This window comes from Ostrea edulis, chromosome 9 (genome assembly GCF_947568905.1).
Source record: "Ostrea edulis chromosome 9, xbOstEdul1.1, whole genome shotgun sequence".
Lineage (NCBI taxonomy): Eukaryota > Metazoa > Mollusca > Bivalvia > Ostreida > Ostreidae > Ostrea > Ostrea edulis.
In genome coordinates this window covers 37717328-37736090 of record NC_079172.1, presented here as the reverse complement: position 1 = coordinate 37736090, position 18763 = coordinate 37717328, and the positions used below count along the sequence as shown (strand labels likewise).

The 18763-nt window shown below is 35.8% G+C and overlaps 1 protein-coding gene across 1 annotated transcript in view; it reads right to left on the bottom strand.

The window, feature by feature from the left end:
- The window catches only part of LOC125672567 (WD repeat-containing protein 11-like), a 67669-nt gene that overhangs the window by 6830 nt on the left and 42076 nt on the right, over positions 1 to 18763 (bottom strand). Inside the window, exons 21-25 of the mRNA XM_056149097.1 lie at positions 16868 to 17036; positions 14459 to 14524; positions 13149 to 13233; positions 11840 to 12031; positions 687 to 853 (exon numbers count right to left, since the gene is read on the bottom strand). Of these exons, the coding sequence (XP_056005072.1) occupies positions 687 to 853; positions 11840 to 12031; positions 13149 to 13233; positions 14459 to 14524; positions 16868 to 17036 (679 nt within the window). The remainder of the gene's footprint in view (positions 1 to 686; positions 854 to 11839; positions 12032 to 13148; positions 13234 to 14458; positions 14525 to 16867; positions 17037 to 18763) is intronic.

The window sequence follows — 18763 nt, the reverse complement described above, 5'->3', positions numbered from 1 at the left end:
TTGGAGAGGTTATAGTATAATTAAGGCATTGAAAACATAACGCATTCCCGAATTTTAAAGTGATCTACAAAAACATATCAGTTTCGTGTTGCTTGACGTATATGTACTCAGTTTTTATACAGTTAACTCTGGATGAACCGGCATCTTGTGTTCTTTTGAATTAATGGCAGTCTGACCTTCACTAGCTGTTTTATTACGCGGCAATCAAAATAGAAGAGAGCTAGTGAAGGTTTGATTTTTATCAGAATGAATTCATGGGATCATAACGAATTTGGCAATGAATCGAATTTCCGCTGCCTTGAGAAGAAAGTTATCTTTCCTTTACTACGAATACTAATTAAAATCTTATGTAATTACAATAATGTAAAAGTATCTTGTAGAAAAATTATTTTCAAATTTTTCTAACATGATTAAGATAGTTTTATCAGTAATAAGGTTTCATTTTTAAACAGGACACATATACACAGTATGTTCCAAGTTAGATCTGCCTAAAAACCTTGATCAGTGTCAGTATTTAGCGTTGGAGATCGATAATGACCAATTTACCGCTTCACTGACCATGTGCATCCGTGGTGGTTTATCGAGATAATTAACACTTTTCAATCGACTTTTGTAATAACACCATGGCAAATGGCGATAGCGAATTTGGCATTTTAACGAGGATTTTAAGTAACAGGGAAAATTACCTAAGACAGTCTGTGTAGTATGTGTCATTGTCAGGTTCCGTCTCCAACAGTAATTGAACGGCTCGATCCGTCTCGCGTAGCATTATATAATTTTCGGCACATTTCTTGGTGTGGTCGTATGTAACTCTCTTGCTGTCATGCAGAGCCACCCGGTCTAACTGATACAGCTAGAAGAAAAACAGGTGCCTTTATGATGACAGAATCTCTATGAGAATGCTTGTTAGAGTGATAATCAAATTCATATCAAAGACAATTACTTTTAATGCACACAATCAATCTCTTGACTGTTATAACTGCACCATTCAGTATACCATTAATTTAGTTTATATGTGTCTTGTAGTAAGAAACTATTCTCTGGTCACATCAATCAATTAACACGAAATAAAATCATGACCCTGTCTAGTGTAAACACATTCATATTTGCCAAAGTTCAATTTTTTTTGGTGGTATGGACATACCCTAAAATGTAATTCCTCTACAAACAAGAAATATTGTAACTACAGAAAATAACAAGTGTTAAACAACGAAACTACAGAAAATTACAAGTGTTAAACAAAGAAACTACAGAAAACAACAACACGTGTTAAACAACGAAATTACAGAAAATAACAGTGTTAAACAACGAAACAACAGGATATAACAAGTGTTAAACTACGAAACTACAGAAAACAACAACACATGTTAAACAATGAAATTACAGAAAATAACAACACATGTTAAACTACGAAACTACAGAAAACAACAACACATATTAAACTACAAAACTACAGAAAAAAACAACATGTGTTAAACAACGAAACAACAGAAAATAACAATGTTAAACTACGAAACTACAGAAAAAAAGAACACATGTTAAACAACAAAACTACAGAAAAAAACAAGACTAGTGTTAAGGACATGTGGGACGATGTGGCCAAAAATAACTCGTCAATGAATATTTTTTCTTTTTTTCATGAAGCACCATCAGGATGTCCTGTACAAAGTGTATAAATTTCATGGTCACTTTCTAGGTATACAAGGGAGATAATAAGCTTTGAATGACCCCCTTTTTGAAAATTGTGAATTTTACAATATCATTCCGATTTTCAATTCAAAAAAATAATTTGATGGAATTTTTATCTATATCTTTTACAATAATCTTTAGAATATATGCAAAATATGAAATATATAATAATAACATGATTAAACATAACCAAATAATAAGAAATTGGGAAAATTTAAGGATTTGGGGTGGAAATTGGTACTCAAAAACAGGGTAGTCCAGATACTAAGTGAAGCACTGCTCGAAAACTTGTCAATGAATTTTTTTGCAAACACTGCAATTAAAAGCTATTCATATACCTAACTTCCTGTAGAAATATGAAGGGGTGAAGCTAGTTATGTTCCCCAAACAAAGTTTGGGAACATATTGTTTTTACTCTGTTTCTTATTATTAAGGTCTTCCGTCTCCAACGGAAGACCTTCTAGTGATTCTACTGTTTATTATTAAGGTCTTCCGTCTCCTGCGGAAGACCTTACTATTATTGTTCGCGTTCTTCTTCTTCATTATTATTATTATTAAGGTCTTCCGTCTCCTGCGGAAGACCTTACTATTATTGTTCGCGTTCTTCTTCTTCATTATTATTATTATTATTTTCCTTGGTAGTACACGCGTTTTTCTCAGCCATTTCTCGATCGATTTTCACGAAATTTTCAGGAAAGATGTCTTTTGGTGACGAGACTTTGCTTGCAAAATTTTGTGCTTGACGTCACTTCCGGTCAGGAGTTATCTCTCTTTTAGTGACTTTTTGAAGGGCCTTGTTGTCCACGCATCTCCTCCGTTAGTTTTGAAGCTAGAGTCTTGAAATTTCTACACAAGATAGAGTAAACATTTTAGAAGATTTGTGGGGGATTCGATTTTACCGGAGGCGATTTGCCTAAACGCTCGCCTGGACCTGAAAAAAGGGATGCCAAAATTTTTCGCCGATTTCGGCGATTTTTGACCTTTGATCTCCAATATCTTTTTTCTTGCAAATATTTTGTTAAGACATGTAGAACAAAAGTTGTGCACATTTACGAGATCTTTTCGAAAATATCAAGATTTAGGGGATAGCCCCTTAAATTAGGGATCTAGAAGGGCTCAAAGTCTAGATCAAATATCTCAAAAATCGTTAATATTTTGGTATAAGTCAAAGAACAAAAAATGTTCATCTCAACAATCCAAATCTATTCATATAAAAATTTAGGTCATATGTTACGTAATAAGGGATTTTAAGGGCCAAAACCATAAATTTTTTACCCCTTGTATCTCGAAAACGACAAATATTTTGAAAAGCAATAAAGAACAAAAGTTGTTCAGAATGATGATCTGAACAATATGCATATTTCGTTTTTACCCTATGTGGCCCCGTTAGGGAGCTACAGTTTGACCCCTAAAAATTACTTCTAGAAATAACTCGAGAACGGTAAAGAATTTCGAAATACTTGTTGAACAAAAAATGTTTGAAATGTCATGACCTTTCTTACGATATCAAGCAAAAGGGGCTGACCCTTTAAATTAGGGGCCCAGAAGGGTCCAAAGGTTTATGAGAATATCTCAGAAACTATTAATATTTTGTAATAAGTCATTGAAGCGGAAATGTTCATCTAAACGAGCTTCTTCTTATCAAATCAAAAAGTAGGTCATATGTTACGTAATAAGGGATTTTAAGGGCCAAAATCATAAATAATTGACGCCTCATATCTTGAAAACGACAAATATTTTGAAAAGCATTATTGAACAAAAGTTGTTCAGAATGATAATCTAAACAATATGTACGTTTCGTTTTTTCCCTATGTGGCTCCGTTAGGGAGCTACAGTTTGGCCCCTAAATATTTCTTGTAGAGATAACTCGAGAACGGTAAAGAATTTCTAAATACTTGTTGAGCAAAAAATGTTTAAAATGACAAGGCCTTTCTTACGATATCAAGCAAAACGGGCTGGCCCTTTAAATTAGGGGTTCAGAAGGGTCCAAATGTTTTTGAGAATATCTCAGAAACTATTAATATTTTATAATAAGTTGTAGAAGCGGAAATGTTCATCTCAACGAGCTTGATCTTATCAAATCAAAAAGTAGGTCATATGTTACGTAATTAGAGATTTTAAGGGCCAAAATCGTAAATATTTGACGCCTCATATCTTTAAAACGACATATTTTTTGAAAAGCATTATTGAACAAAAGTTGTTCAATGTGTCATAACCTATCGATCAATATCAAAAAATGGGTCTGTGGGCCTCATGGCTCGCCTGTAGAGTCGATTTTTGTCGATATCAGTCGATTTCAAAAACTTGTAACTGGTAAATATTTTGTAAGGACATATTGAACAAAAGTTGTTCAGTTTATCGAGATCTATCGATTGATATCAAGAAATAGGCCTATGGTCCTAATGGCTCGCCTGTAGAGTCGATTTTTTGTCGATATCGGTCGATCTCAATAACTTTTTACAGGTAAATATTTTGTAAAGACATATAGAACTAAAGTTGTTGAGTCTATAGAGGGCTAACAAATGACATCAAGAAATAGGCCCGCGGGCCTTATGGCTCGCCTGGAGAGTCGAATTTCAAACGAATTTCACCGCAACTTTGCTTCAGAAGCTTATGATATGAAAAATTGATTATATCTAAAGTGTCTTAAAGTCGGAAACTAAATTGGGACTCATTTGTCTTTCTTCTTTTTTTTAACTCCGAGTGCATCAACAAATCGGACGGAAGACCTACTCGTTGCTCGCAACGAGATCGTGTCTAGTTATTATTATTATTATTTTCCTTGGTAGTACACGCGTTTTTCTCAGCCATTTCTCGATCGATTTTCACGAAATTTTCAGGAAAGATGTCTTTTGGTGACGAGACTTTGCTTGCAAAATTTCGTGCTTGACGTCACTTCCGGTCAGGAGTTATCTCTCTTTTAGTGACTTTTTGAAGGGCCTTGTTGTCCACACATCTCCTCCGTTAGTTTTGAAGCTAGAGTCTTGAAATTTCTACACAAGATAGAGTAAACATTTTAGAAGATTTGTGGGGGATTCGATTTTACCGGAGGCGATTTGCCTAAACGCTCGCCTGGACCTGAAAAAATGGATGCCAAAATTTTTCGCCGATTTCGGCGATTTTTGACCTTTGATCTCCAATATCTTTTTTCTTGCAAATATTTTGTTAAGACATGTAGAACAAAAGTTGTGCACATTTACAAGATCTTTTCGAAAATATCAAGATTTAGGGGCTAGCCCCTTCAATTAGGGATCTAGAAGGGCTCAAAGTCTAGATCAAATATCTCAAAAATCGTTAATATTTTGGTATAAGTCAAAGAACAAAAAATGTTCATCTCAACAATCCAAATCTATTCATATAAAAATTTAGGTCATATGTTACGTAATAAGGGATTTTAAGGGCCAAAACCATAAATATTTTACCCCTTGTATCTCGAAAACGACAAATATTTTGAAAAGCAATAAAGAACAAAAGTTGTTCAGAATGATGATCTGAACAATATGCATATTTCGTTTTTACCCTATGTGGCCCCGTTAGGGAGCTACAGTTTGGCCCCTAAAAATTACTTCTAGAAATAACTCGTGAACGGTAAAGAATTTCTAAATACTTGTTGAACAAAAAATGTTTGAAATGTCATGACCTTTCTTACGATATCAAGCAAAAGGGGCTGACCCTTTAAATTAGGGGCCCAGAAGGGTCCAAAGGTTTATGAGAATATCTCAGAAACTATTAATATTTTGTAATAAGTCATTGAAGCGGAAATGTTCATCTAAACGAGCTTGTTCTTATCAAATCAAAAAGTAGGTCATATGTTACGTAATAAGGGATTTTAAGGGCCAAAATCATAAATAATTGACGCCTCATATCTTGAAAACGACAACTATTTTGAAAAGCATTATTGAACAAAAGTTGTTCAGAATGATAATCTAAACAATATGTACATTTCGTTTTTTCCCTATGTGGCCCCGTTAGGGAGCTACAGTTTGGCCCCTAAATATTTCTTGTAGAGATAACTGGAGAACGGTAAAGAATTTCTAAATACTTGTTGAGCAAAAAATGTTTAAAATGACAAGGCCTTTCTTACGATATCAAGGAAAACGGGCTGGCCCTTTAAATTAGGGGTTCAGAAGGGTCCAAATGTTTTTGAGAATATCTCAGAAACTATTAATATTTTATAATAAGTTGTAGAAGCGGAAATGTTCATCTCAACGAGCTTGATCTTATCAAATCAAAAAGTAGGTCATATGTTACGTAATTAGAGATTTTAAGGGCCAAAATCGTAAATATTTGACGCCTCATATCTTTAAAACGACATATTTTTTGAAAAGCATTATTGAACAAAAGTTGTTCAATGTGTCATAACCTATCGATCAATATCAAAAAATGGGTCTGTGGGCCTCATGGCTCGCCTGTAGAGTCGATTTTTGTCGATATCAGTCGATTTCAAAAACTTGTAACTGGTAAATATTTTGTAAGGACATATTGAACAAAAGTTGTTCAGTTTATCGAGATCTATCGATTGATATCAAGAAATAGGCCTATGGTCCTAATGGCTCGCCTGTAGAGTCGATTTTTTGTCGATATCGGTCGATCTCAATAACTTTTTACAGGTAAATATTTTGTAAAAACATATAGAACTAAAGTTGTTGAGTCTATAGAGGGCTAACAAATGACATCAAGAAATAGGCCCGCGAGCCTTATGGCTCGCCTGGAGAGTCGAATTTCAAACGAATTTCACCGCAACTTTGCTTCAGAAGCTTATGATATGAAAAATTGATTATATCTATAGTGTCTTAAAGTCGGAAACTAAATTGGGACTCATTCGTCTTTTTTTTTTTTTTTAACTCCGAGTGCATCAACAAATCGGACGGAAGACCTACTCGTTGCTCGCAACGAGATCGTGTCTAGTTATTATTATTATTAAGGTCTTCCGTCTCCTGCGGAAGACCTTACTATTATTGTTCGCGTTCTTCTTCTTCATTATTATTATTTTCCTTGGTAGTACACGCGTTTTTCTCAGCCATTTCTTGATCGATTTTCACGAAATTTTCAGGAAAGATGTCTTTTGGTGACGAGACTTTGCTTGCAAAATTTCGTGCTTGACGTCACTTCCGGTCAGGAGTTATCTCTCTTTTAGTGACTTTTTGAAGGGCCTTGTTGTCCACACATCTCCTCCGTTAGTTTTGAAGCTAGAGTCTTGAAATTTCTACACAAGATAGAGTAAACATTTTAGAAGATTTGTGGGGGATTCGATTTTACCGGAGGCGATTTGCCTAAACGCTCGCCTGGACCTGAAAAAATGGATGCCAAAATTTTTCGCCGATTTCGGCGATTTTTGACCTTTGATCTCCAATATCTTTTTTCTTGCAAATATTTTGTTAAGACATGTAGAACAAAAGTTGTGCACATTTACAAGATCTTTTCGAAAATATCAAGATTTAGGGGCTAGCCCCTTCAATTAGGGATCTAGAAGGGCTCAAAGTCTAGATCAAATATCTCAAAAATCGTTAATATTTTGGTATAAGTCAAAGAACAAAAAATGTTCATCTCAACAATCCAAATCTATTCATATAAAAATTTAGGTCATATGTTACGTAATAAGGGATTTTAAGGGCCAAAACCATAAATTTTTTACCCCTTGTATCTCGAAAACGACAAATATTTTGAAAAGCAATAAAGAACAAAAGTTGTTCAGAATGATGATCTGAACAATATGCATCTTTCGTTTTTACCCTATGTGGCCCCGTTAGGGAGCTACAGTTTGGCCCCTAAAAATTACTTCTAGAAATAACTCGAGAACGGTAAAGAATTTCTAAATACTTGTTGAACAAAAAATGTTTGAAATGTCATGACCTTTCTTACGATATCAAGCAAAAGGGGCTGACCCTTTAAATTAGGGGCCCAGAAGGGTCCAAAGGTTTATGAGAATATCTCAGAAACTATTAATATTTTGTAATAAGTCATTGAAGCGGAAATGTTCATCTAAACGAGCTTGTTCTTATCAAATCAAAAAGTAGGTCATATGTTACGTAATAAGGGATTTTAAGGGCCAAAATCATAAATAATTGACGCCTCATATCTTGAAAACGACAACTATTTTGAAAAGCATTATTGAACAAAAGTTGTTCAGAATGATAATCTAAACAATATGTACATTTCGTTTTTTCCCTATGTGGCCCCGTTAGGGAGCTACAGTTTGGCCCCTAAATATTTCTTGTAGAGATAACTGGAGAACGGTAAAGAATTTCTAAATACTTGTTGAGCAAAAAATGTTTAAAATGACAAGGCCTTTCTTACGATATCAAGGAAAACGGGCTGGCCCTTTAAATTAGGGGTTCAGAAGGGTCCAAATGTTTTTGAGAATATCTCAGAAACTATTAATATTTTATAATAAGTTGTAGAAGCGGAAATGTTCATCTCAACGAGCTTGATCTTATCAAATCAAAAAGTAGGTCATATGTTACGTAAATAGAGATTTTAAGGGCCAAAATCGTAAATATTTGACGCCTCATATCTTTAAAACGACATATTTTTTGAAAAGCATTATTGAACAAAAGTTGTTCAATGTGTCATAACCTATCGATCAATATCAAAAAATGGGTCTGTGGGCCTCATGGCTCGCCTGTAGAGTCGATTTTTGTCGATATCAGTCGATTTCAAAAACTTGTAACTGGTAAATATTTTGTAAGGACATATTGAACAAAAGTTGTTCAGTTTATCGAGATCTATCGATTGATATCAAGAAATAGGCCTATGATCCTAATGGCTCGCCTGTAGAGTCGATTTTTTGTCGATATCGGTCGATCTCAATAACTTTTTACAGGTAAATATTTTGTAAAAACATATAGAACTAAAGTTGTTGAGTCTATAGAGGGCTAACAAATGACATCAAGAAATAGGCCCGCGGGCCTTATGGCTCGCCTGGAGAGTCGAATTTCAAACGAATTTCACCGCAACTTTGCTTCAGAAGCTTATGATATGAAAAATTGATTATATCTAAAGTGTCTTAAAGTCGGAAACTAAATTGGGACTCATTTGTCTTTTTTTTTTTGTTAACTCCGAGTGCATCAACAAATCGGACGGAAGACCTACTCATTGCTCGTTATTATTCTTTTTCTCCGGTACTTTTTTGTCCGGTAGTGTTCTCAGAAACTGCAAAAGGGATCGATATGAAACTTTCCAGGATGATAGTATAGCGTTTGTAGATGTGCATAGTGATAGTCATTTTGTCTGCATGTGCATGCACGCGCGCGCACGTGCATTGCAATTTTGGTACAAAAAATGGAAAATCAGAATATTGAAGGAAGCAATATAAAACCTAACTAGGATGATAGTATATCATTTGTACATATGAAAAATAATAGTTATTTTGTCAGCACGCGCACGCATGCGCGTGCAAGCGCATTACAAAATTTGTACACTAACTTTGGAATCAGTCTAACTTTTTTGTTGTTCATTGAAATGGCTTGAAATTCATATCATAGATAGATATTGAGACCCTTAACTGATTTGCATGGTCAAAATTACCGATTTGCACGCGCATGCACATGCGCTTCATTTTTATTGGATAATACTAAAACGTTTGTAACTATCTTATTTATGAAGCGAATGAGATGATATTCACAGCATATGTAGACAATATGTGTATCTATATATTGGTGTAACAAAAAAATGCCAACGCACACGCACGTGCAACGTTTTTTAAATGTTCAATTTTTAAAGGACGATAACGCTTTTGTTTTTCATCAAATTCTATTGATATTAATGGTTTAGATGTGTCTTGGTACTCCTTACAAATTGCTGTGGTTAGAATTACTGCTCAGCACGTGCATGCACGTGTGCTGAATTCTGATTGGACGATTTTAAAATCGCTATAACTTCCTTGTATTTGGTGGAAACGTTATGAAATTCACACTGTGGGTATATGATACATATGCCTGTTGAACAACATCAACAAAAATTCTGAATCATACACGCGTGCGCGTGTATGCGCGTGCAACGCTTTCTTTCATTTTTTGGTACTGAAATGACCATATTGAACGTACTACATGTAATTAAAGGCTAAAATAAAATGATTGTTTGCTATAGATTCACAAGGACATCACTTTTTAATTGGGGGAGGTTTGGGGAACATATGTAACGGTCCCCGTTACAATTAGAACTAGTCTTGATTTTGAGGTAGGGGTCCTTGAAGTTATACATTGATATGTTCACTTGGGGTTAGGCTTGGCGAAATATTTGTTATTAATAACTTTCAAGCTTATATTCTTTTCATGTACAACTACTGTTAAAAGTAATGGGGGATGGGACAGTCACAATTTATTTGCACTACATAAAAAAGCTCATTGTCAAAGACGGGGAGTGGGGGAAAGGGGGGGGCAGCCTAATTCTTCGTGCCTGTTTTGGAATACATTGTTAGAAACTACATTTGTTTTGAATCTATTGAAATATTTAGAATTTTCATGATCATGGAACAAAAATTGAGTTAATGAAACAAATTAAAATTTTAATCTTTTTTAAATATACATGTATATATTATACATGACTTTGGACAAAACCTCTAGCTCTACAATTCGTCTTCCTTCAAACCACGGGGTTAGATCTAGTTAACGTCAATACAAGCTACTACTTCGTTTACAAGATCAACAGTACTTCCGCGGCCAAGGTAGCTAGTGTCGCTTGACTCGATCGTCTCTATCCTATTTTTCAAGGAATTTATGTGTCGCACACGTTGGGACTTTGCACTTTTTTTTTCTTTTTCACACGTCTGCTTCTCGAATACTTTCCGACGTGTATCATCTTTATTACATTAGTTACCATTTTCGCAGCAGTGTTTCCTAAAGTTAGTAAAAATAATTTGTAATATAAAATAGTTTGAGAGATAAAGCGTATTTAGATTTATATCAAAATGCTTGGGAAAATTAAACATTCCTAGCATGGACATTAATATTTGACCAAAAGTATCGATCTTCGGCATATGGGGTGGGGGTGGGGTATTTTTCGCAAACAATGATCGATTATAAAAGCACCAGAATAGTTCGTACGTTTTCTAAGCAAGATTCGGTAGAAATGTGTATCCAGTTCTATTTTCACACTACTAAAGTAAATACACTGTACCAACAAACGATCATCATCTTACACTTGCACCGAGTCATTGTTTAGGTACGATTGACTTTCCTTTTGTAAATGCCTAAATTCAAATTGCATGTACATGTAGGAGCGATTTCGGTGACTTATAGGCTATACTATCAAAATTACTGTGGCGCATACTGTATAATATATACAATGTATATGAAAAGGGAGACTCATAATCAATATGAAATAGAAATAAAAATTATCATTTGACAAGAATTCAATCAACAGATTTACACATGACACTTGACAGCGGTAGAAAATTACGACAAAATATGATGACATTTTCCCCGTGGTACAACGTCGTGACGTACTTTTTTTATTGTGACATTATATAGTGTGTCGGTAGAGCATTGTGATTTTTCTCGGGAAGCTCTAACTACGCTGTGTCCGGTTATAATTTTATAATAAATTTGCAATCATCACATGATCATCGTCCCGCATATCCTTAAACAACGAAACAACAGAAAATAACAATGTTAAACAATGAAACAACAGAAAATAACAAGTGTTAAACTACGAAACTACAGAAAATAAAAACACGTGTTAAACTACAAAAAATAACACGCGTTAAACTACGAAACTACAAAAAATAACAACACATGCTAAACTACAAAACTCAGTCACCATGAAAAAAATGTCTGACTCAACCAGACTTTATTTGCTAAAACCAATTACCCCCCCCCCCCCCCCCCCCCCCGAAAATAACAGACTTTATTGATGTTCAAATCTATGGAGAAATGACTGACATGATAAAACCCTTCATGGTATCAGTACCTACACTACAAAACTAGTATTTTGTGTTAGTACCTACACTACAGAACTAGTATTTTGTGTTAGTACCTACACTACAGAACTAGTTTTTTGTGTTAGTACCTACACTACAGAACTAGTATTTTGTGTTGGTACCTACACTTCAGAACAAGTATTTTGTGTTAGTACCTACACTTCAGAACTAGTATTTTGTGTTAGTACCTACACTTCAGAACTAGTATTTTGTGTTAGTACCTACACATACCTTAAAGCTGTCATTGTCACAGACGGTGTCCAAGTATCTCTCTAAGGGCAAGTCCACAAGAGACCACATCTCCTGATCTGGCCCCTCCTCATCGGGGCTGTCTAGCATCACCAGGTCATTGGTCTCCTTGTGAGGGGGTGTGGCAGGAATAAACCTCTCCTTCTCCGCTCCCAGCATTAAATCTTTTTCTTCCTGTCAAAAAATTAAACATGAAAAAAAAACACTGACAAAGCAGAGCAAGTGTAGATTCATGTGAAAGTCTTTACTCCCTGAACCTATGGAACAAATTTCAAAACTACAAGGCTTTTCGAGATGTGTTTATTGATGTCGCATGTGATCTGACGGCCATTGGATGCGATCTGATGGCCATTGGATAAGGTTAACTAGCCTTCGGCTAAGGTAAGCTAAAACCTAGTGCTGTCTTTTGTGACAGCCATTGGATAAGGTTAACTAGCCTTCGGCTAAGGTAAGCTAAAACCTAGTGCTGTCTTGTATGACAGCCATCAGAAAAGGTTAACTAGCCTTCGGTTAAGGTAAGCTAAAACCTAGTGCTGTCTTGTTTGACAGCCATTGGATAAGGTTAACTAGCCTTCGGCTAAGGTATTAGCTAAAACCTAGTGATGTCTTGTCTGACAGCCATTGGATAAGGTTAACTAGCCTTCGGCTAAGGTAAGCTAAAACCTAGTGCTGTCTTTTGTGACAGCCATTGGATAAGGTTAACTAGCCTTTGGTTCAGGTAAGTTAAAACCTAGTGCTGTCTTGTCTGACGGCCATTGGATAAGGTTAACTAGCCTTCGGCTCCGGTAAGCTAAAGCCTAGTGCTGTCTTGTCTGACGGCCATTGGATAAGGTTAACTAGCCTTCAGGTCAGGTAAGCTAAAACCCAGTACTGTCTTGTCTGACAGCCATTGGATAAGGTTAACTAGCCTTTGGGTCAGGTAAGCTAAGACCCAGTACTGTCTTGTACAATGGCTCTGAGAGAACTATACAACAGTATGTACATGTTTCTGGTATCACTGAAAATTTTACCAATCAGAATTGTTGAAGAATAATTCCCTCTTTTGAGAGGATATTGTTTTGGAATTGCCTTTTGTTTTATATTTCTCGACTGCAGAAGTTATTCTCCAACAAACTCCACCATCGTTTCCTTAATGCATGTACTGAAATACTACATGTGTATGCAAATAATCTATTTCCTACACTCTGGGTACACCATGCTTTACCTTTGCACCAGTAGATATATAAGATGTAAGTGTTTTAAATGTTTGAAGGAGTTAATGTATCTGTAAAACTATGGTGATTGATCTGACCTGAGATTTTGGGCCCCATTTAACAGCTCTTAGGTAATACAGTGCCACAGTCCAAAACAGGAAGTCTGATTCATCTCCAAACACCCTACAGATATCAATAGATATTATAGATATCTTAACAACCTACAGATATCAATAGATCTTATGTATCTCCAAACAACCTACAGATATCAATAGATATTATGTATCTCCAAACAACCTACAGATATCAATAGATATTATATATATCTAAAAAGAACTTACAGATATCAATAAATCTTATGTATTGTCAAACAACTTACAGATATCAATAGATATTATGTATCTCCAAACAACCTACAGATATCAATAGATCTTATGTATCTCCAAACAACCTACAGATATCAATAGATATTATGTATCTCCAAACAACCTACAGATATCAATAGATCTTATGTATCTCCAAACAACCTACAGATATCAATAGATCTTATGTATCTCCAAACAACCTACAGATATCAATAGATATTATGTATCTCCAAACAACCTACAGATATCAATAGATATTATGTATCTCCAAACAACCTACAGATAGCAATAGATATTATGTATCTCCAAACAATCTTCAAACAGATATCATTATAATCACATTCATCTCAACTTAACCTATAGATAGTTAAAGTTGTATTCATTACTAAACACCTTTAGATATCATTTATAATGTCTTCTTAATCACAAAAGGATCTAGCAATTACATATCAAATTCAGATTTCTCTCCTAATTACCAACAGTTAAACAACTTACACATATCGTTATTTGATCATGTTAATGTTCAACTCAGGGCAAAAACAGCAGCAGATATCATTATGTTCAATTCAGGGCAAAACATGCCACAGATATCATTTAAATTCAATTCAACACAAAACAAGCTATAGGTAACATTTACATTCTATTCAAGGCAAAATGACCTAAAGATATCATTTATATTCAATTGACGGCAAAACAATCTCAAGATGTAAATTAGGTAAAAATTATATCCAGTATGTGGTAATTATCTATATCTGTCTATTACTAAGATTTCATTGCCGAAAAATGTGATAACTTTGAAACCTGAATACTGCATAGGAGCCTTGAAAAAAAGAAGACAATGGCCAAAAAAAAAAAGAACTGCACAAAATATCAATAAAATAATCATCATCAGATTATTTGCTAGCATGATTTATTGCATTATATTACTTTTATACCTTCTCTGATCACAATTTCCCCTCCTACCAGGCTAGTTACATACCTGTAAAATTTCATCTAATTTCATAGCAAAAGATCTATGAACACACAAAAATATTCAATCTTACTTTGCAAGCATAAGACATCTCTCAGCCACTCCAAATCTGCAGAGAGGTAAGTAGTCCAGTGTGTCGCTGAAAAATAAACGAACACCATACAATACTCAAGTAATCAAAAATAGATTGTGATCTGATACAGTGTATATGTAGGTAGTGGTCAATACATACATGTACTATGAAGTGACCAGAGCCCATATGATGTACATGTAGGGGAATAGATCTGTTAGTTGACCACTGTCTGTAAGTGTGAGATTTACCTGCCTGTAGGTGTGAGATTTACTTGTCTGTAGGTGTGAGATTTACTTATCTGTAGGTGTGAGATTTCACCTGTCTGTAGGTGTGAGATTTACTTGTCTGTAGATGCGAGATTTACCTGCCTGTAGGTGTGAGATTTACCTGTCTGTAGGTGTGAGATTTACCTGTCTGTAGGTGTGAGATTTACCTGTCTGTAGGTGTGAGATTTACCTGTCTGTAGGTGTGAGATTTACTTGTCTGTAGGTGTGAGATTTCACCTGTCTGTAGGTGTGAGATTTACTTGTCTGTAGATGTGAGATTTACCTGCCTGTAGGTGTGAGATTTACCTGTCTGTAGGTGTGAGATTTACCTGTCTGTAGGTGTGAGATTTACCTGTCTGTAGGTGTGAGATTTACCTGTCCGTAGATGCGAGTTTTACCTGTCTGTAGGTGTGAGATTTACCTGTTTATAGGTGTGAGATTTACCTACTAGTAGGTGTGAGATTTACTTTTCTGTAGGTGTGAGATTTTACCTTTCTGTAGGTGTGAGATTTACCTGTCTGTAGGTGTGAGATTTACTTATCTGTAGGTGTGAGATTTCACCTGTCTGTAGGTGTGAGATTTACTTTTCTGTAGGTGTGAGATTTACCTGTCTGTAGGTGTGAGATTTACCTGTCTGTAGGTGTGAGATTTACCTGTCTGTAGGTGTGAGATTTACCTGTCTGTAGGTGTGAGATTTACCTGTCTGTAGGTGTGAGATTTACTTGTCTGTAGATGTGAGATTTACCTGTCTGTAGGCGTGAGATTTACCTGTCTGTAGGCGTGAGATTTACCTGTCTGTAGGTGTGAGATTTACCTGTCTGTAGATGTGAGATTTACCTGTCTGTAGGTGTGAGATTTACCTGTCTGTAGGTGTGAGATTTACCTGTCCGTAGATGCGAGTTTTACCTGTCTGTAGGTGTGAGATTTACCTGTTTATAAGTGTGAGATTTACCTACTAGTAGGTGTGAGATTTACTTTTCTGTAGGTGTGAGATTTTACCTTTCTGTAGGTGTGAGATTTACCTGTCTGTAGGTGTGAGATTTACCTGTCTGTAGGTGTGAGATTTACTTATCTGTAGGTGTGAGATTTCACCTGTCTGTAGGTGTGAGATTTACTTTTCTGTAGGTGTGAGATTTACCTGTCTGTACGTGTGAGATTTACTTGTCTGTAGGTGTGAGATTTACCTGTCTGTAGGTGTGAGATTTACCTGTCTGTAGGTGTGAGATTTACCTGTCTGTAGGTGTGAGATTTACCTGTCTGTAGGTGTGAGATTTACTTGTCTGTAGATGTGAGATTTACCTGTCTGTAGGCATGAGATTTACCTGTCTGTAGGTGTGAGATTTACCTGTCTGTAGGTGTGAGATTTACCTGTCTGTAGGTGTGAGATTTACCTGTCTGTAGGTGTGAGATTTACCTGTCTGTAGGTGTGAGATTTACCTGTCCGTAGATGCGAGTTTTACCTGTCTGTAGGTGTGAGATTTACCTGTTTATAAGTGTGAGATTTACCTACTAGTAGGTGTGAGATTTACTTTTCTGTAGGTGTGAGATTTTACCTTTCTGTAGGTGTGAGATTTACCTGTCTGTAGGTGTGAGATTTACTTGTCCGTAGATGCGAGTTTTACCTGTCTGTAGGTGTGAGATTTACCTGTCTGTAAGTGTGAGATTTACTTGTCTGTAGGTGTGAGATTTCACCTGTCTGTAGGTGTGAGATTTACCTGTCTGTAGGTGTGAAATTTACCTGTCTGTAGGTGTGAGATTTACCTGTCTGTAGGTGTGAGATTTACCTGTCTGTAGGTGTGAGATTTACTTATCTGTAGGTGTGAGATTTCACCTGTCTGTAGGTGTGAGATTTACCTGTCTGTAGGGGTGAGATTTACTTGTCTGTAGGTGTGAGATTTACCTGTCTGTAGGTGTGAAATTTACCTGTCTGTAGGTGTCTGTAGGTGTGAGATTTACCTGTCTGTAGGTGTGAGATTTACCTGTCTGTAGGTGTGAGATTTTACCTCTCTTTAAGTGTGAGATTTACCTGTCTGTAGGTGTGAGATTTATCTGTCTGTAGGTGTGAGATTTTACCCGTTTGTAGGCATGAGATTTACCTGTATGTAGGTGTGATTTTTACCAGTGTGTAGGTGTGAAGTTTTACCTGTCCAGTAGATCAATCTGTTTGTTGACTGCTGTCTGGAGATTCTGCTCCCCTTCCCTGAGTCCCTCCAGTTTGAGGGTGAATTCTGGGTTCCAGGGCTGGTTCTGGAGGTGGTACTTCATCATTAATGACCCCTTGGGGGACAGAGTATAGGGATTAGCCACTTCGTCTGTCAGGAAAAACCCAGAAATTACAAATGCATACATGTAGAATGTGCTAGTGTGAGAGTTAAAGTTCATTGTTAAAGCTAGAATGCCTCATCATGAAGTCTAAAAGTTAATGAGTAAGGTCACATGAAGCTGAAATGAAAATTTACTTACCAACTTTACATGTATGTCCAAAGCATACAGTAAGCAAGATACGCTTGTGAAACACTGAAGCCCCAGTATGGCCAAACTCCAAGGTCATGATGTCAAAAAATTTGTTATGAAAAGAATGGTCTTGCCACAAAGAATACAAATGTGAAATATGAAAGCCCTAACATTAATCAGTCAAAAGTTATGGCAAAGGTTAAAGTTTATCAAAAGTATATAAGAGTCGAAGGTCATGAAAAATTTTTCTTACCTTATTTTGAATTTTTAAAAAAAAGAGGCCCTTGGGTCGCATCACTCACCTGAGCAGCAGTTCCTAGCAATAAACTAGGGATCATGAAAGTGGCAATTTTGGTAGAGGCCTTCCTGTTCTATATTACTATGCAATAAGCAATAAGTTTTTCTTAAAGATATGCAGTTGTAGAGAAGACTTTTGAAAATAGGTCAATTTTTGGCACTTTTTACCCCACCCCTAAGGCCCCAGGGGTACAGGAGTGACTGTCCTGAAATTTACAATTTATGTCCCATTGTCGCAAAGGTGCTTCATACCAAATTTGAAAGAAATTGGAATAGATTTATCAAGAAGAAGTTAAAAATGTTCAATTGTTCACACATTTAATGACTGACCGTTTGGGCCTCAGCCTGATACCAAAACCCCTACCCCTGGGATTGTCAAATCTACACTTTTGGTAAAGGACTACCTGTTTTTCTAAATACAGTGTATCTATTTAGTTTTAATTTAGTATAATAGCACTAAAGATGTTAATTAAGTGATTTACACATAAACACTATATACGAAGTATGGCCGGCATTAGAACCCCTACCCCTGGGATCATGAAAGTTATAATTTTGGTGAGGCTTTCCTGCTTTACATCACTATACATTTAGGTTTTCTTACACATGTGCGGTTGTAGAGAAGATTTTTGAAAGTTGGTCATTTTTTGGCAGTTTTTGCTTTGCCCCTAAAGCCCCAGGGGTACCAGAGTCCTGAAATTTAAAATTTATGTCCCCTTTGTCTAAAAGATTCTTCATACCAAATTAGAAAAGAATTGGAATAGTAGTTATCAACAAGTTAAAATTGTTCAATTGATAATGGACAGCGAAGGACATAGATCAATTGCAATAGTTCACCTGAGTTTACTCAGGTGACCTAATAAACTTTTCAAAGGTAACGACTAAAAATTAATTAATTATCAAACCTAAATATTAAACTTAACTACAAATTCATTAATTATCATAATGCCCTTGTAGATGGGTATGACCTTTCATATTAACACATTTCATGTAAGGATGCTTTGTGCCAAGTTTGGTTCCCTATACATTTGCATGTAAAACTTTGATCCCCTATTGTAGTCCCATCCTACCCAGAAGGGTCATGATTTTCACAAACTTGAAATTCCACTATGTCAGAAAGCTTTTATGCAACTTTCAGTTTTTCTTGTCCTGTGGTTCTTGAGAAGATTTTTAAATGACCCCACCCTATTTTTGCATTTTTGTGATTATCTCCCTTTTAAACAGGACATGACCCCGTCATTTGAACAAACTTGAATCCCCTTCTCCCAAAGATGTTTTTTACCAAGTTTGG